Raw genomic sequence first — 17604 nt, forward strand, 5'->3', positions numbered from 1 at the left:
GGTTTGTCCATAGCTGCCAGGAAGCCGTAGGAACCAGTACTAGGAACTGCTTTCCCTTTTGTCAGCACAACAGCTGTGAGTGCAATCGTTTTCTGTTAAAAGGGGCTGCTGCCTTCACTCGTAGTCAGGAAGGGCAACCCATTCTCTGAAGTTGATGTCAGAGCTGGAAAAACCCTACCATGATCTAGGAACAATTTCATGTTGTTCCAACAGGGACAGCTCCTCAGGGAAATACTCTCAGCACCACAAAACAGACAGCTTTTGCTTTACAGTTGTTCTTTGATCTTGTCTCCTTTCTGCCTCTGCAACCCTTAACAGCCTTTTTCAAACTTGCATGATTTACAACGCTCCCCCGTTGTAGCAGGGAAAACCAACCTGGCTCCACACCTGTACTTTAAGAACCTGTCCCAGTTCTCCCTCTTGGCCATCACACCATTTTGCAAACACTGGGATTTCCTTGCCTTCTCAACAGTTCTGTTGCTAGACCAAGAAAAGGATGATTTCCAGCCCTGAAAACCTCATAATTGCTGGGGAGAGCCAATTCAGTGCCAAAGAGTTTTTAAGGACAGAGTTCACAGCCAGAGAGGCATCATTTAGTACCACCAGGGACAGGCCCAGCTCCCATTCCCTTTTCTCTCACCACCAGGTAAGAGGCTTCTTACACAACTCTAGGGATGCTGCTGATGCCAGAGTCCTCACCCAGGAGCTGCTGCTCACCCCCTCAAACACACCCCACCTCGCAGTCATTGCCCAGTTTTATTTCATTTAAAATCCGCTGTGTTAAATATTTTAGTTACAAGTTCTGTGTAGAGGGTAAGAGTAATAGACTCTGCAGGCACTAGCAACCCCCTCACTCCCCAATATATGTGTGCGCTATCAGATTAAGGACTGCCCCCCTCCCCCCAAAACCAGCAGCCTTGGGCTGGGATATACATTACACTTAAAGAGCTGGCCCTCCCCAGCTGTCTCTGCTGGTAGCACGCCAAGGCCTCGCACGCAGGAAGCCAGCAGTCGGATCCACCGTCAGTGAGCTGTGATTCCAGGACAGCTGCTGGGGGCTGGTTCTTACCCCCCTGTGTTGGGCATGTAATGGTGAAAGGGTTGTACCCCCAGGAACAGTGCTACCTCCACAGAGGTCACAGGCTCTGCCCACCTGGACACGAACATTCACACCACAGTGACCAGGCTGGAGAGAGACAAAGGATCTCCAAGGGAAAGCAGGGGAGCTGCTGCTGCTGCGTTCCTGGCCGTGGAGGGAGTGTAACTAGGGCACTGCCAGAGGCATGAAGCCTACCTCAAGCCCTGCTCTGATCAAAACCTATGCTGCAAGCAGCCTGGGGGTCCCCAGACTGCCCTTGCAAGGCAGACGAGCATGAAATATTTTCAAGCAAAACAGGGACACAACAGTAGCCTTTCCTCTCCTCTCCCTCCCAAGAACCTCAGTGCTAGGAAATAAAGCTGAACCTGCTGTGGAGCAGCAGGGAAGGGTACCCTAGCACAGGAGCAGCAAGCAGTTTCCAGTGGTACAGGACAAACTAGAGGTGAGAGTTTGGTGCTGTGAGTGAGAGGATGCCATATAGACGGCTCTGGAAAGGCAGTGCCATTCAGTGGTTGGCCCACTGCATAGCAATCCTTGTGAGAAAGTGAACCTTCGTTAAACAGAACAGGAAAGGAGGTAGGAGCTATCCCCACAATTCCCTCCGGGAAAGCTCTGATCACAGCAGAGGGAGGGAGACTGGAATGACCCCTGCCAGTTCCTGAATGCCCTGTGTCGCTCCTGCTGGTGCTGCGGCCCTGCCCTGGGTGGGTTGTGTGGGGGTGTGGCTGCTCTACAGGTCGAGCAGCAGCACGCGGGGATCCTCCACCGCTGCCTTGATCTTGCGCAGGAAAGTCACTGCCTCTCTGCCGTCAATCAGTCGGTGATCGTATGTCAACGCTACGTACATCATGGGCCGCACCTCGATCTGAAGGGGAAGAATAAAAGACAGGCATTAGCGAGCTCACCCCTGCTGCCTGCATGATGCCCTCCTGCGAATTCGGGGAAGACCTGGCTTTTTCCTATCCTGAATCCAGGGCTTAGGCCCTCTTGGATGTGTCCTGCCTGGCAGGATTACCTACCCACCCAAGCACTGATCACCACCCAGGCTGGATCCGCACCACACAAAACTAGGTCCCTTTCTGCAGCTGTTCTCTATCACAAAGGCTACAGCCTCCTACTCCTCCCCACACCAAAGCAGATTATCCAGTTCTCCCCCTCATAGATAGGACAAGACCCCTTCCACACCTCAGGGAAGTACCAGTGCTAGCAAAGCTGCCCGTCACCCATTAGTCTCTGCTCCTCTTTCACAGTAAAGACTTTTAGAACTTGACACCAACCCCCTAGAAAAAGCTTGTGGGCTATGGTCCTCATCCCACTGAGCCCTCCCCTTTGTTCACTGAAACCCCCTGTGCAACTCCACCTACTTTGCCTCCCACAGCCACAGGCCTGTCGAAGATGGCATGCATGCCTAAGATGGCAGACTGTGGTGGGTTGATGATAGGTGTCCCAAAGAGTGACCCAAAAACCCCTCCGTTGCTGATCGTGAAAGTGCCACCATCCATGTCTTCAATGGCCAGTTCATTCTTCCGTGCCTAGAAGAGAAAGTAAGGTCTTAGAAAGCCACATAGATCACAGAAGGCAAAGGACAAAGGTTTGGATGTTCAGCCTCTCCAGAAACAAATACAGATGGCAAGAGCTTCACTGTTCAGCTGAAAACCAGCACGAATTACTTGAAAATGCATCCTGTCTTTAGATCCAAATGTTTACTGGCTTTGGTGAAGGATTCCCTTGCCTTCGCTTCCAATTCCTGCCTTTGCAGGAGATGGACACTGGGACTTCTACCCCAGGGCGGTTCAGCCTTGGCCTCTAAAGACAAAGATGAAGACACACGACGTCACTAAAGCATGGTTTGTGGTCTTCTGGAACGGCAACAAATAGATAGGCCTGTCCCATAAGGCAGGGGCACAGCCACAGCTGTAACTGGATCACTCCCCACAGCATGACTCAGTGTGTTAGAGGTCAGACGGACTGAATCAATTCACGCCTATCCAGCACTCCCAATTCTTCCCATTCCTCCCAATCCTTTTCAGAAAAACCTCCAATTTTGCTTACCTTCTCCCCCAACTCATAGATAGCACGCTCTATGTCAGCAAAATTCATATTTTCTACATTCCTAATGACGGGGACCACAAGACCCTAGGGAGAAGCAAAGTGCACGATCAACAAATTCACCGCAGCAACACACGTAACTGTTATCGGGCAGGAACCTGGCTTCAGCCCAGCAGAGTTCCTGCCTCCTCCTCGGCCCACAGCAGGTGGTTGGCAGAGCTGCCTCACACCCTGGCAGCCTGCCGGGAAACCTGGCATGACACACACCAAGGGCTGGCGCTGTAAATGAGACATTTTTTGGTTTTAGTAAGCCCGTCTCATAAAATCAACCAAGCCTGACTGGATCCAGCTCCACATCCATAAAAGCAGGTGAGGCCCTGGGCAGAGCCGGGCAGAGCTCTTTCTAGGTGAGAAGAGCAGAATCCCTTTGTGCTGGACCTCCCCTAGGCTTTGGGAGCAGTGACAGAACTGAATTAGAGCCAACTAATTCAACATCTGTATCTCCATCTCATGCTCTCCCTGGACAGGAATATCTCTTTAAAGCAGCAATGTGATTTACAGAAATGGTGGGACAGCACAGCAGCGTTAGCCAAAGGACAGGACATGCAAAGCTTTCGCTTTCTATGCCATATCCTCATAGGTCCACGAAAAAAAGGGTTTCCCTAACTCAGCCCTACTCATTAACCACCACCATCTGTATTGACCTTGTTACTACATCTCCTAGTACAGTGGCAGAGTATTCTTGGTCCTTCATCTTCCCCCAAAACCCATCTCAGCAGTCCACAATGCATCAGATGCCTCATTTAGAAGATCAGTCTCATCAGTAAGTTTCCGCTGCAGAGGAGCTCAAAGCTGAGCTGGTTCAAAGTATACAATCATCCCAGACCCAAGGCTGCAGGAACCATGGCCAAAGCATCCCAGGTACCTACCCGAGGAGTTGCTACAGCGACACTGATGTCCACATAGTCCCTGTACACAATCTCTTTGGTCGTGTCATCAATCACTAGGAGGAGAAAAAAGCTGTGTTACACACGCAGTACCCAAGATCAAGGGCTCAAGAGGCCAGAAGTAGCCACAAAATTACAACAACTTGCTCATCTCTAGCTTAAACGTAACTCCAGAGAAGAATGAGCCCTCGTTGCACCTGTGGGAGAAGCATCAGAATAGACAGAAACACAGTCCAGGTAGGCCAGTCCCCCTCAGACATCCCCTTGGTTGTTCTCCTCTTCTGGGTCTGAGCAAGCCTCTCTGACACCCTCCCAGGAACCACACGGCACCTGCAGCAGCTACCTCCATGCTAACCAGCAGGCTCTTCCCTCTGCAGGCTGGCTACGCGTGGCCCCAGCCCCACTCCTGGCAACCCCCTCCTAATAGAGCCCTTCTTGGCAAGCTGTCCTCTACCTATGTAAGTGGCATCAGCAAAATCAGCTGCAGCATGTAGGATTGTCTCCCCTTTTTCTGCATATTTGACTTGCTTGCCCAAGCTACTAGCCCTGCCACGGACTTAGCCACCTGCTTTCCCCCAGTCTGCCACGTTCACTGGTGAGATGTGCAACTCGCCAGCAAGGGTCACCACTCACCTGCATTCACAACGGGCTGGTCCTGCAGAGCAAAAGCCGCAGCTTTCACAAAAGCTGACATGAAACCTAGCTTCAGGTTGTGCTTTTTCAGGAAGGGATCCTTGTGTACGGCTCTCATCTCCCGGATGTTGCTACAAAACACATGATAATGCTGGTCAGCACAGAGTCCAAGAAAACAGTGTTCCCTCACTCCGTCACAGATTTCAGTGCCAGCTCCAAGGACTGCAAACCTGCACCACCAACTGGCAAACCCCCAGTCTGCTGAAAAATCCTTCAAATGTCACAGGTAAAACGGGTTGAGGGTGGCTCTAAGGACCTCACCAAAGTATCTAACAGGCACTGGTCCTGGACCACAAACTCAACAGGACAGGGTTAATCTGCTTGGCCCACACTGCCAAGCACAAAAGCAAGATGGAGCACGGTGTATTTTCCTGCTTAGGCCTGATGTTGCTGCCAATTCTCTGGAGACACCACTGCCAATACCAGTGCGGCACCGCAGGCAGCAGCTACAGGTGTGGCTGGGCCAGCCCTGGAAGGGTGAAAAAGCAGGAAATGCCAAGAGCAGAAGAGATGCACATGGTGATCAAGGCAAAAGACTTCAACCAGCACATCAATGCCTCCGTACCCAACTCTTTGGCTTTGGGAGTTGAGTGAATATGAAAGAAAGCTTCCCAGGTGCTATGACAGTGGGTGCCAGCCCACCCACAGCCCTCCCTCAACCAGACTAATCAGTTTCCCCACTGCTTCTATTTATCAGAACAGAGGCCATTTACAAAAAAATCAACCAAGCTGTGGCTACAAGCTCTGCCTATTCCAGGCTAATACCAGATGCTGTGGAATTGCACGGTCCATCCCTCCCCCTCCAGAGACCTTGAGTCTTTGAAGAGACAGTTTCAGCAAGGGACAGGGGTCTCCCTCCATGGTTTAGAGTGTTTGTTTTCCTGCATCTAACCTTGTTTAGGGCTAGGATTACCGCCCAAAGACATTAGTGCCTCCCAAGACACAAGGACTGCAGCAATGAGGACGAGGTTTGCTATGAAACTGGCTCATTATGGCTTCCTCCTTTCAGACATTGACCCCCCGTGGGAAGCAGGAGGCCCCAGCACAGGCCCTCACCAGTCAACCTCACAGCAATCAATCCAAACCAGATTACCAGATGCAATAAGAGCCTGAGGCCAGCGTAAAGCGACACCTCAACGAGCCTCTGAGAGGAGATAAAGCTGCAGCACTTCCCCTCCAATCAAGACTATTTTGCCAACCTTATTGTTCTGAGACCCAAATATTTACATGTTTTGTCTTAAGGAGCAGAATAGGATTTCAAAAGGCAATTTGATTTGGGCACAATTTCCCCTTAATGCACTGTAACATAAGCTGTCCACCTTCCAAAGCCATTAGTGCGCTCAGTCCCTGCAAGCACTTGAGTCAGGAGACCCCCACCTGCCCAGAGGGGATGGGGAAGGATTTTAGTCCCTCTCTGGAAAGCTGCAGCATCTGAGAGCAGGGGCCTCAGGCCTATGTACTGCTCACCTGAAAGGCTGATGAGCCCTGGGGAACCACCTCATGGAAGCTAAATATGCCCACCTCCAACAGCAGTAACCTGGCAGGGTAGCAGAAAGCAGATGCTCCATCTAATGCCGCTATACATGTGACACTAGTCACTCCTGCTCTCGTGCTCAACATCTACCACTCCTCAACCAAGAACCACACAGATGAGGAACCAGGTTGCCCCTTTTACAAGCAGCAGATGACTCCCAAGGAACGACAGGACGTCAGGAAGCTATGTACCCCTCACACCACACCACCACCATCGCCCTGATGAAGCTGAGCAGATGGTGGTACACACCTAAGAGGTCCCAAAAGATGTGTTGCCAATCTCTCCAAAGAGAATCAGCAAGGTCTTGGCTGCTATTTAAAGATGATTGCCTGCATCTATTTTGCCTTGTAAAGGGGAAAAAGAGGTCTGCTCCTCACCTCATATCAATCTCATTGAAAGTGGTCAGCATGGCACAAGTATTCTGAGCTTCTTTCAGCCGCTGAGCAATACGCTGACGCATCCTATTCATTTTCACCTGAAAATTAAAAAGATATAAGCAGAAGCTGCCTCAAGTTCATCCAAGGGGCAAAATGCAGAAGAAACTCAAAAGACCGTTCTTCTTGCCATCTAGTTGACTAGTAGTGGATGCCTAGGGCCAAGGTTTTCACTCCAGATCTCCATGAGGAGCGTGACAGGCTGAGGAGTTGATTTCACTATGGAGCTGACCAGCTCAACACACAGTTTCCAGCATGAGGCTAATGTGCAAAGAGCGAGACTGCTAAGAAAGCAGGCTGCTCAACCATGTTCTCTTAAGAACGCACAAGGCAGGTGTGCCAGCCTCAGTCTTCTGTGGAGGGCTTGTGGACAGACCAAGCAGATCACACTGAGCCTTCTGTGCTCGGTCAGGAGAGTTCAAGACAAGACTTTTGCCTAGAAAAGACCTGTGTCAGATTGGAGCTGGCTTTTCCTCCACTCCAACCCTAAGCAGTGCCCTCAAGTAGAGCAGTCCCCGTCTGTCACAGCCCCACCGAGCTGGGTGTGAACAGGTAGATATTGACACATCCAGAAAGCTCAAAGCTTATGCCAGAACAAGTTGTCACCCAGCAACAGAAGTGCTGGCAAGGCCCCTATCCCCGCAGCTTACCCTATGCTCTGATCTGGCACCTTTGCTGGGCACTGCCTCCCCAGGAGGGGCTGCTGCTGCGGCTGCAGCCGGCTTCACTGCAGACACTGAGGGTAAAGAACACATCAGTCAAAAAGGGAAGCCAGGGCTTCATTGCAACGCCCTGAAGTAGAAAGCCCGTTTGAGCTCCTTGCTCAAGCAACGCAGCACGGAAACAGCCTTGAATTGGGCTGCGCAGGTACCAGGAATAGCTGAGGGCAATAAGGCGGGGAGGCCTTCACCATAAACGCCAAGCTGTTTGCCGTTTTTAACCTTACGCGCTCTCCCCAAGGAAGAGAATAGGAGAAAACAGTTGTTGCCTCACCTGGTTTGCTGTCAATGGGCTGAGCTGACACAGGCGGCACTGGTGGCATTGTAGTGGGAATTGGTGCTGCAGCAGGAGGAGGAGCAGCCGCAGCTACAGGTTCAGGGGCTGCAGGAGGAGGAGGGGCTGCTGCTGGTTTGGCCTTGGCAGGAGCAGCTTAAAGACAAGGAAGAACCATGGTAAGGGCAACCCATTGTCAGGGATCTCCGAGTCCAACCAACCTGATAGAAGTTAACCCTCTGGCAGAGTGCCTTTATGTCCTCAGCACGACTGAACCAATAGGAGCCACCACAGGAGGATCCCATGGTGAAAGCATTTTACTCATCGACACCCTAGCTCTCCTCACTGTGCAGGAGACTGGATGCTAAAGAGAAGAGGGTGGAGAAGGGACTTATATCAGGGGGGTTCTCAACTAATTTTAGATTAGAGCTGCAGTCTCTTTTGGAGGGAGCAAAAGGAAAAGTTCCCCTCTCAGAAGGACTAAAACTATGCTTTTCTAATGGACAACAGAATTTGTTGTCTCCAATACCCCACTGGAGTATTTTCCACCAGCTACAGACGCAGGTGGAGGAAACATTTCACCTCTCTCAGGATCCCTCTAAATGCCTTGCCTCCATCTTCAGAAAAAGACTGGGGGAAACAGAAAGACCTTTGCAAGTTATACACGCCTGACTCACCTCCAGTTTTCCTGAGTTTGAACAGAGGTGTCCCCCCTTCCACTTTGCCACCATCGGGTACCAGAAGGGCTTCAATAACACCAGCTGCTGGGGCTGGAACTTGCACTGATGTCTGCAAAAAGGAAAATCAGTGAAATTCCCCCAAATGTTGGATGGCGAACAAGTGCCCAAGAGAAGATGCCAATATGCACAGATACACATTGTAATTTGGCACAGACAGTGGCTCCGTCTCGCACCATTTGTGCCAGTTTTCACACCCTCCACCAGGATTCTGTGTCAATACTTAGAAGTTTTAGGAGATGCTGGCAGTGTAACGTATAGTCTGAACTTCCTGCTCCAGGGTACAATCAAGAATTGACCTGCTACCAGCATCTTCCTGACAGCAACATCGGAAGCAGAACTTGGCAGGGAGCTTTAACAAGAACTTCAAAGCTTAAGAGTCCTTTAAGCAGTGAGTAAACTTAAAGGCTAAATTTAAAACAATCTGAAGATGCCCTATGGCTCCGCAGATTTCTCCTCTCTTTAAACACAAACAGGTTTCAAAGCTTAGAGCAGCAAAATTTGAAGGAGGAGTGGAATTGCAGCTCCAACAAACATTACCACCACTGATGCTTAATCAATGTCTGAGGAAGGAGGAGTTATCAAGAAATTCTCACTTAAGGCACAGCCAGCTTAGATGAGAAAAGCTTTCCTCCATGAATGGAGCAGGAGACACAGGCAGGGCCCTCAGGCTCTAGAAGCTCTTAGTGGGAGAGGAGCCATACAGGCTACCCACTACAGAACTAGAAAAAGTTTTGGTCCAGAAAACTCCTACCTTGTCTGTTTCAATCTCACACACCACTTCATCTTCCGCCACCGTGTCTCCAACAGCTGAATGATAGATATGAAGACGACTGTGAGGAGGGAGATGTGCTCCAGCCTCCCCTCTTAACCCACAGCAGTCTCCCCCACTCACCCAGAATTTTCTCACCCCAGTTCTCCACAATTTCTAAAGAGAAGTTTAGCTCAAACAATCAATCTACTGCACAGTCAGAGTCTGATTCCAGTTTAGACATCACCCTTCACCCAACATCACTCATGACAGAGAGATGCCAAGGCAGTAACTGCAATCCTTATCCCTTAGGAGAACTGCAATTAACTGTCTCATTTGTCACAGACTGAAAGGCACAGAGCAGGCTGCCAGCCAGTGAACTACAATCCATCCCAGAGCTGTCCAGTGCAGCAGCAACAGCACTGAGAATTTCAGGGAAGAGGCAATAGCTTACCTTTCTCCCACCTGACATCTCCTTCTGTGACTGACTCTGCAAAGGCTGGTGTGTTCACCGTAACCACGTCATCCCCTGTGAGAAAGACAGACAGACTTGAACTCATTCACAGCTCAAAACTTATGGCATTGCTTCATTCTTGTCATCAGGACTCTGCTAGAGGGGGTAGGGTCAACAGACATCAAATGTCAGCCTTCTTGCTTCAACACTGATTAACATTTAAACAACACTGAAATTCCCATCTGACTGAAAGTCACATTGTGACAGAAATGCCAGACAAAATCTTTAAGGCTTGGGACACAAACCCTCAGACATCCATTGAGGTGGACAGCAGTGGCCCTAGACCAAGGATGGAAGAGGTAGCTTCAGCTGTTGTCAGGACAGCAACAGGTAGCACAAGAGCCATCCCACTGACTCCTGACTTTTTACTTACTATGTACTGCAGTGGTTCTGAAGTAACGGACAGTGAAGACACTGGAGCTATTTACTCTGCAGAAAGAGAGAAAAATATGAACACTGAAGCATGTTCCTGTGGAGGCTGCCAGCACCAAGCTCAAGTACAGAATTTACATTTGCTTAACTGATTCAAAAGGCTGCTCAGCTGTTCTGATGCACTTGTTCCAAGGGACTCCTACTTACTGCTCAAGCTGCAACAATCCCACTAAGAAAGGAAACATTACAGCTTACCATCACTAGTGCTCTCCGAAACTGAGCGGAACTGACATTTATGGAGTTTTAATTTAGGGACACAATCCAACAGAACCCCTGTGGTTTAAATACTGATAAAAGACTGACCTAGCTAGCCTACCCTATGCTCAAGACTAGCACAGTAGACATTTTCTACGTCCAAATCAGGATTGTCCTCTCTCTAGAGGTTGCCAGATTGCTCCAAAAAAAGAGAAAGCACCATAAATTGCCTATGGCAACACATCCAAGAGACAGCTACTTCTCTCCACCATGGCCCTTCACAGGGAGCTGGCAATCCCAAGCATTCCAAAAGATGTTCTTTTTATACCTACTGAAACCACATGTGGAAACCTGAAGCAAATGTGCTTTAGCATTTCCTCTGACACAGGCTACTCGGTGCAAACAGACCAGCATTTCACGCTTTTCTGGACGCACTCTTAAGGTTATTTCCCCAAATACATTTTTACAAGACCACCTCAGCAATGCAAACCTTGCCATATGAACAACAGCTCCCTGAACAACCCCACTTCTCCTGACAGAAATCCGACCAGGAGGCCACCATAGAGCAAACAAGACTTCTAGTCAGATAATCAAAGGGTAGAGATCCATTTATCACCAGTCTCCTCATTTCTGTCCCTTCCCTGCCTTGGTATTTAGTTCCAAACAAAGCTTATTTTCTTTAAGTATGCCACAGTTCCTGACCTGCAAAACCTAGATTTTGTTAGGGCTAGTTCCACACTCCTACAATGCGCAGAGGGATTTTTATGACAGCCAACCATATTCTGCCTCCCAGCCCGCAAATCTTATCAGGGCTAGAGCAGCCCCAGCCTCTCCACATCACAGCTTTCCTGGGGATACTTACACAAGCTTCCTGCTGTTGGTGTAAGCCAGTCCCTGGCTCCCAGCCACACCTGTGAATGAGAATGGTGTTACCCCACAGGAACGTTATCCAACCGTCCAGCCCTCAAGTGTCCCTGTCAAGTAAAAGAGTGCAGAGGACACCACTGTCCACCCTGAAAGAAGCTCGGGACTAAGTGGGGAATACAGCCATGGAGAGGCACCTCAGTGCCATCAAACCTGCCCAGAACTTGCCAAAAACAGTGGTCTAGTCTTCATCTAGATTTACAGAGATGAGAAAAAGTTGTATCTTGACCTCCAAGCTAATAAGGATAACTTTGAAAAGGGCAAACAAAGCAGCAGCTACCCCAGTCAAAACAAAACCAGGAAACAGCTATGAGGGACACCATCAGGACTGCTAAAACCTCAGTTGCTGCTGAGTTACCCTCACCAATACCAAGAGGTTCCTAATAGGAGCAAGGCATCAGTCCCCTAAGAGGCACCTCCAGGAAGCCTCACAGTTGCATGGACAGGTAAGGAGATAAAAAAGAATGAAAACAGGGTACAGGGCAGAGTAGCAAGCCATCATCATGCCTCTTCTCTGTCCACCCCCTGTCCCAAGAACACTTCATTTCCAAAACTCACAGTGGGGAGGTACTTGCATAGCTTCTCAGTTTCACAGACCCCACCGTCCCCTTCCCATGCTGCTCACATGCCCTGACACTGCAATTTTTATTACAAACTGAACTCCTGTCCTTTGTGTCTTTCAGGGCACTGGGCAATTTTCCAGACTGATCTTAAAGAGAGTCAGCATAGCAACTGGAGAACATAATTATCTCAATTGCACAATGCCAGAAGGAAGAACCATTTCCCCACTTGATTTTTAAAAAATGCGATACAATTTTGACAACATCCCCTACTAAAGAGCTGATACTAGAACTCTAGAAACCAGAAAAGGTAAGCAGATTTAACTGTTTTCTCAAAGTGAAATCAGAAGTGAGTAATGTAATGCTATATAAACACAGTACAGCTAGAAAAAACAGAGCTCTGGGAAAATCCAGTTTAAGCACTGAAGAGGAGTTCATAGGCATACTAGATTTGACATGTCACTTAACATTCACCCATCATTTTCAAAGGAGTTTATTAGAGAGCTAGGCTCTGCAACAGCATGTGTTTCAAGCACTGCAACACTTGAAATACACTGGGCTGCTGCTGTGAAATCTTCACCAGAGCCGAATGGATCAGGCAACATGTACATTAGGCAAGGGAGGTACTCACATGGAAATACAGCTCATTTCACCAACTGTTTATTCATTACATGATTAACAGAAATAAACCCCAATCAAACCTATTACCAATTTCCATCATCAGCTCTGTTCTGTCTAGGTACTTCGAAATGAAATAAAAGCGTAAGACTCACCAGACAGAGAGCATCTTGCCAGAGTACAGTTCCCCTGTTAGAGAGAAGAGGAACTATCAGTATTGCAAAAAGACAGACTCACCCTAGAAGGACTTTGATTTTCCTATGAAACGTGGATCAGAGACAGGACCAATATGATGAAGAAACATCCCATGATGTTTACTCCTACCGTCAGGAATGCAGCACCTGGGGTTTCTTTTCTTTGTTTTAAGGCTATGGAGCCTTTGAACTCCAGAAGGTCAGAATCTCCCTCAATGGCAAAATCTCTACTGCCTTCAGTGAGCCAGGAATTCCAACTTCTGGTGATGTTTCACTTCATATCCAAGTAATCATTGACTGCACTCCTAGCTCAGCGTAACACTCCCCAAAAGACGTTTCAAGATACTCCAGTTAACTTTCCCTATTGTTATTATACACTTCCCTAGCATCAAACCTGCAGATCTGGAGAACCTTAGAACTCTTTAAAAGCTATAGAAAAATACCACAGTAACCATGACTAAAATGCAGTTGACTGGTTTGGAACAACAGCTACGCAACAGCTCAAAGCACCTTTATCCAGCAGCTAAGGTAAGAGGTAAAAATGGATTTCATTCACATCTTCAGTGTCTGAAGGGAAGTTCATGTATAAGCCCTGACTTCAGCTTCACCAGAGCAAGCAGGACGGGGATATAACTGATCTTAAATACCGAAATAATTTGTGGAGCTGTGTGCAGTAAGACAACATAGATCAAGGACCAAAGAGATACTTAAACTTGTCACACCATCTACAGGACTGAGTGCTGCAGCATGCAAAAATACATTCAGTGAACACTTCATATCAACAAAACAGGCCTGGAATCGACCCCTTGGCAGTTTAATTATCCAAACTTGCCAACGGATTTGGCTTCTTGGATATTAATGCACGGTCAACTCAATGATCGATGGACGGTTCAACAGGGTTATGATTAGCTGTGCTGAGGATGCAGGCAGCCCGCCCGGGTCTGGCAGAGCTCAGGAGCTCCACCACAGCACCATGCAGCTATCCTGTTTGCTGGTCAGCTGCAGGGACCAATGATCCTGGACCGGCAGTCCTGCAAAACCGGCTTCCGGCAGGGCCCTCTGGAGCCCCTGCCCCAGGTCTGGCTGGGGAAGGGAAAGCAGGGAGCACTGTGCAGACTTTGCAGTCATCGTGAACAGTACAAGCCTTAATCTTGGTGCAGCACTGGCCCCCTGCTAACTCAGATCTGGTTCGTGTAGAGCTTGCCCCAAGCTGGGATCAGTAAGACAAACTTCAAGTTAACTCTGCTTGGTCAAGCATCTAAAGCACCGCGATCCTCAGCATATATGTTAGTTCCCGTATCGAGCAAATTCTTCCCACTTTCTGTAGTGTCCCAGATAATATGAAATTAATCACAAATAAAATATCAAGCAACCTGAGCTCCCCTCTGCCCGTTAATGTTTTCCTGGGTGCTTTATAAAAAAAGTGGTAAAGGTATTCCTAGCATCCCAGACATAACTTGTTAAGAAAGAGGTACAGCCCCAGACTGAGGCAGAAACAGCCAATTTTAAAAAAAAGTTTAGAAGGCCTGTCCTAAAATAAATCCTTGTGAGAAAACACATCTGCAGCTCTCTTCTATGAGAGGTGCCAAGCCTGTATTCCACAACTGCTGCAAAATTAAGCAAAAAACTGGTATCAATCCACGCTTCTGCCTTTAAGGTTAAGAAATGAGGGAAATAGCTCTAATGCAAGGAAGAAGCCACTAATGAAAGATACCGAGACTCCCCCTGTCTTGTGTCCATCCCTTAACCACTGTATCTCGGAGATGCACGTGCAGCTCGGAGAGATGCCCGACAGGGTTGTTTCCTGTTCCTTTTTTCCCTGAAGGAATCCCTGCAATAGCACCTGTTCCTGGTATCACCTGCCTAAATCTGCCCTCTGCCTGATCTTGGAGCTTCTCCAGTGAAAATGGAAACATTTAGGTTTTGCTAGCTGGCATTAGTACTTTGGGTCACTTTAAAGAGACAGTCTTCACTTGGAGAAATAAGTCTTGGTCTAATTAGCTAGTGACTCACATACCAAGTGATTAATTTTCCCCCCCACGTCTCACATGACTTCTCAGGATTGTTTTTATAACTGTTATTATGTCAAAGTGACCCTGGCACACAGTGTCCCAGGCCACACCTTTCAAGGAGCTGTCACCTTCCAATAGGTCACTACACAGTGAAATAAATTATGGAACACATCAGCTAAAGCCACAGCCTGTATACCTACACATTTCTTCTCTCACAGTGGGAACTGGGACCAGTTCAGGGAAGGACACTAACTGAACAGGAGGATACAGTTAATTTCAACAGAGGCAAAACAGAAGCCCAGTGCTGGGTAGCTCTGACGACAGGCAAAGCAGCCATCAGTTCTCCAGCCCCAGCTTCTTCAAAGCAAAGAAGCTGCTGCTTTAACAATAAGGATGAGCGCAAACCACTGCTACACACAAAAACCCACTGCACATCTTTCATGGATTTTAACACAATTATATATAGCATGGCAGGGCAGATGCTAAGATAGGATGGAGATAACAATGCTGAGTGGTAAAGGATAGTGTTACTAAGACGACAGGCTGAGAACTCCTCCAGCATGTGGGGAAGATCAAACAGGGAAGACAAAAGTTCTTTATAAACTCTTCCCCAGATAAATAGAAGGACTTGACTCTCAAAGCACTGAACACAGCTCCCGATCAAACCATCCTTTTTCAGACTAGCTCTTCTCTGGACTTTTTCAGGTCATCCTTCAACAGCTGCCCCCCCCCAAGTCTTACATGCTTGGATGCAGGCTACTGATGCACATTTATGATTTCTACTCACTATACGAATCCAGAGACCCTTTTCTCTTTTACGAGATCACAAAAATCCAGCCAACCCTTCCCTACTCTTGTTTCTTGCTGACTCCACTGTTTTCTCATTCAACCCTGCACTTCAGAATTTCATACATCTGTTGTTTTTACTTCTCCCATCAGAGGTTTGCCAGTTCTGGCATTTCTTTCTGTCTCTCCAAAAACCCTGTGTTATGCCCTTTGTCAAAACTTCCTTCCCACATCACTACTCAAAAGGAAAATGAACTACCACCACCATCTTGACTTCTTAACTTTTCCAGTACACCTAGCAGGTTAACTAAAATTATCTCCCCTGCCTAGTACTCATCCCGTAACTTTCTGATTTGCAGACTAGTTTCGTAAAAGGTCTGAATGCTCCCTCTGCCTTACCCCCCATTCTGTATAATTACACTGACAGCAGACAAAGCTTAAACATTGCTAAAACGCCACTTAAATAAGCTTATTTTAAACTGCACTGTAATCAATTTGTATCTACATGTACGTATAACAAAATACAACTATATGGTTAGTTATGAATTGTTTATAGTGCAGTTTTATATATACACGCACATATTTATAAACACAAATCTGTTTGTAGCACTCAGAGACAAGCATTTAACGAACAACAGCCTTATGGGGAAGTATGACATAGTTAAGTGTTCAACATTACAACTAGCTGTCACCACTTGCTTGCCTACACTCACACGATGACTACAATCGAATCTCATCCTCTAAGGCTTCAGCTGGTCACATGGAAGGGAAGCGATCTTTTTCCTCCTCTAGGTATGCATGTATATATGTATGTATGTACATAAAGCTACGCATGCTTGCTATTTGAACAGAAGACGCGTCCAGAAGTCAGCAAACGACAGAACCCAGCCGGCCAAGCGCAGCCTCGGTGTTGCTGTAAGTCGCTGGCTCTGGCTACTAGACTCTGCCAGCACAGGTCACTGCCGTCTGCATCACTTCAACGACTGCTTGAGCACAGGAATGAAATAAGAAAGCAGACACCGCTTTATTTGCCGTTTCTGCACGGGGCCGACCCCGGCCGGGGAGGGTCTCTGCGGGGGGGGGGCGGTGCGAAGCGAGTCGCGGCTGCCAACACAGAGGTTCCCCCCGCCCCCCAAGCGCTTCAGCCCAGCGACAGGCGGGGACGGCGAAGCCCGAGCGCGGCGGTTTTCGGACGCTTTCGCCGTCGGTCAGCTCTGCCCGGTGCCGCGGATGAGCCGCCGCCGCCGCCGCCTTTCCTGACGGGGGCGGCGGGCCCGGCCCGGCCCGGGCGGGGCGGTACGGGGGATAACGGCACACGCACCGGCGGCGCCGGGCCCGGGAAGGGGCAGCGCCGTGCTCACCCCGGCCCCTCCCGGGGGACGCAGCCCCGCCGGCCGTGCCGCCCCTGTCTGCCCCCCCCGCGCCCGGGGCGGCGGGCGGGGGGGAGAGGAGGGGACGCGTCCCGGTGCCCTTGGCGCCGCCGTCCCCGCCCGCCCAACCGCCGCCCTTCCTCCTCCCTCCCCGCGGCCGGTGCCCGCTGCGGACAGTACCTGCCGGAGGGCGCGCAGCGAGCGGCCCAGCGCCCGGCCCAGGCAGCGGGACCGCCACAGCAGCAGCATCGCGGCGGCAGCGGCGGCGGCGGGAGGAGCCGGAGGGCGGACACCGGAAGCAGGCCCGGCGCGAGCCGGAAGTGCGCGGGGCCGGACCAACTTCTCCGGAACGGGGGGAGCGGGGCCGGAGGGGCAGCACCATGGCGGGGGGGGGGGGGGGGCTGGGACAGCCAGGGGCTGTGGGGCGAAGGCAGGCCCGTGGGGACAGGGCTGTGGGGCAGGGACAGGCTGGGGACGGGGCTGTGGGGTGAGGACAGGCCTAAGGCTGAGGCTGTGGGCAGGGACAGGTGGGGACAGGGCAGAGTTCAGACAGGCCACTGTACCTGAGGAGCCTCCTGTTGAAGCATACCTAACCTAAGATGTCTTCTGCAGCCCCAGGCAGGGCCGGGTGACAGGAGACGGTTGGGTTATGCCTCGTGTCCTGGCTGTCAGTACCTTTGTGCGGCCCTGCCTATCCACGTGCCGTACCGCCCCCAGCACAAGCTGGCACAGGGGCTTTCACATTTTGAGTTACCTTACCTA

General features: G+C 49.6%; 1 protein-coding gene across 1 annotated transcript in view; it reads right to left on the reverse strand.

Annotated features, from left to right (window-relative positions):
• Nucleotides 1-742: 742 nt before the first annotated feature.
• Nucleotides 743-17604, reverse strand: part of DLST (dihydrolipoamide S-succinyltransferase) — a 92649-nt gene continuing 75787 nt past the window's right edge. The window contains exons 2-16 of the mRNA XM_075753915.1: nucleotides 17023-17114; nucleotides 12636-12669; nucleotides 11241-11289; nucleotides 10125-10180; nucleotides 9692-9766; nucleotides 9241-9296; nucleotides 8427-8538; nucleotides 7750-7905; nucleotides 7407-7492; nucleotides 6700-6797; nucleotides 4729-4859; nucleotides 4078-4151; nucleotides 3152-3235; nucleotides 2464-2631; nucleotides 743-1964 (exon numbers count right to left, since the gene is read on the reverse strand). Of these exons, the coding sequence (XP_075610030.1) occupies nucleotides 1830-1964; nucleotides 2464-2631; nucleotides 3152-3235; nucleotides 4078-4151; nucleotides 4729-4859; nucleotides 6700-6797; nucleotides 7407-7492; nucleotides 7750-7905; nucleotides 8427-8538; nucleotides 9241-9296; nucleotides 9692-9766; nucleotides 10125-10180; nucleotides 11241-11289; nucleotides 12636-12669; nucleotides 17023-17091 (1383 nt within the window). The 5' untranslated portion in view covers nucleotides 17092-17114 and the 3' untranslated portion in view covers nucleotides 743-1829. The remainder of the gene's footprint in view (nucleotides 1965-2463; nucleotides 2632-3151; nucleotides 3236-4077; nucleotides 4152-4728; nucleotides 4860-6699; nucleotides 6798-7406; nucleotides 7493-7749; nucleotides 7906-8426; nucleotides 8539-9240; nucleotides 9297-9691; nucleotides 9767-10124; nucleotides 10181-11240; nucleotides 11290-12635; nucleotides 12670-17022; nucleotides 17115-17604) is intronic.

The sequence above is a fragment of the Balearica regulorum genome, chromosome 5, assembly GCF_011004875.1.
Source record: "Balearica regulorum gibbericeps isolate bBalReg1 chromosome 5, bBalReg1.pri, whole genome shotgun sequence".
Taxonomy (NCBI): domain Eukaryota; kingdom Metazoa; phylum Chordata; class Aves; order Gruiformes; family Gruidae; genus Balearica; species Balearica regulorum.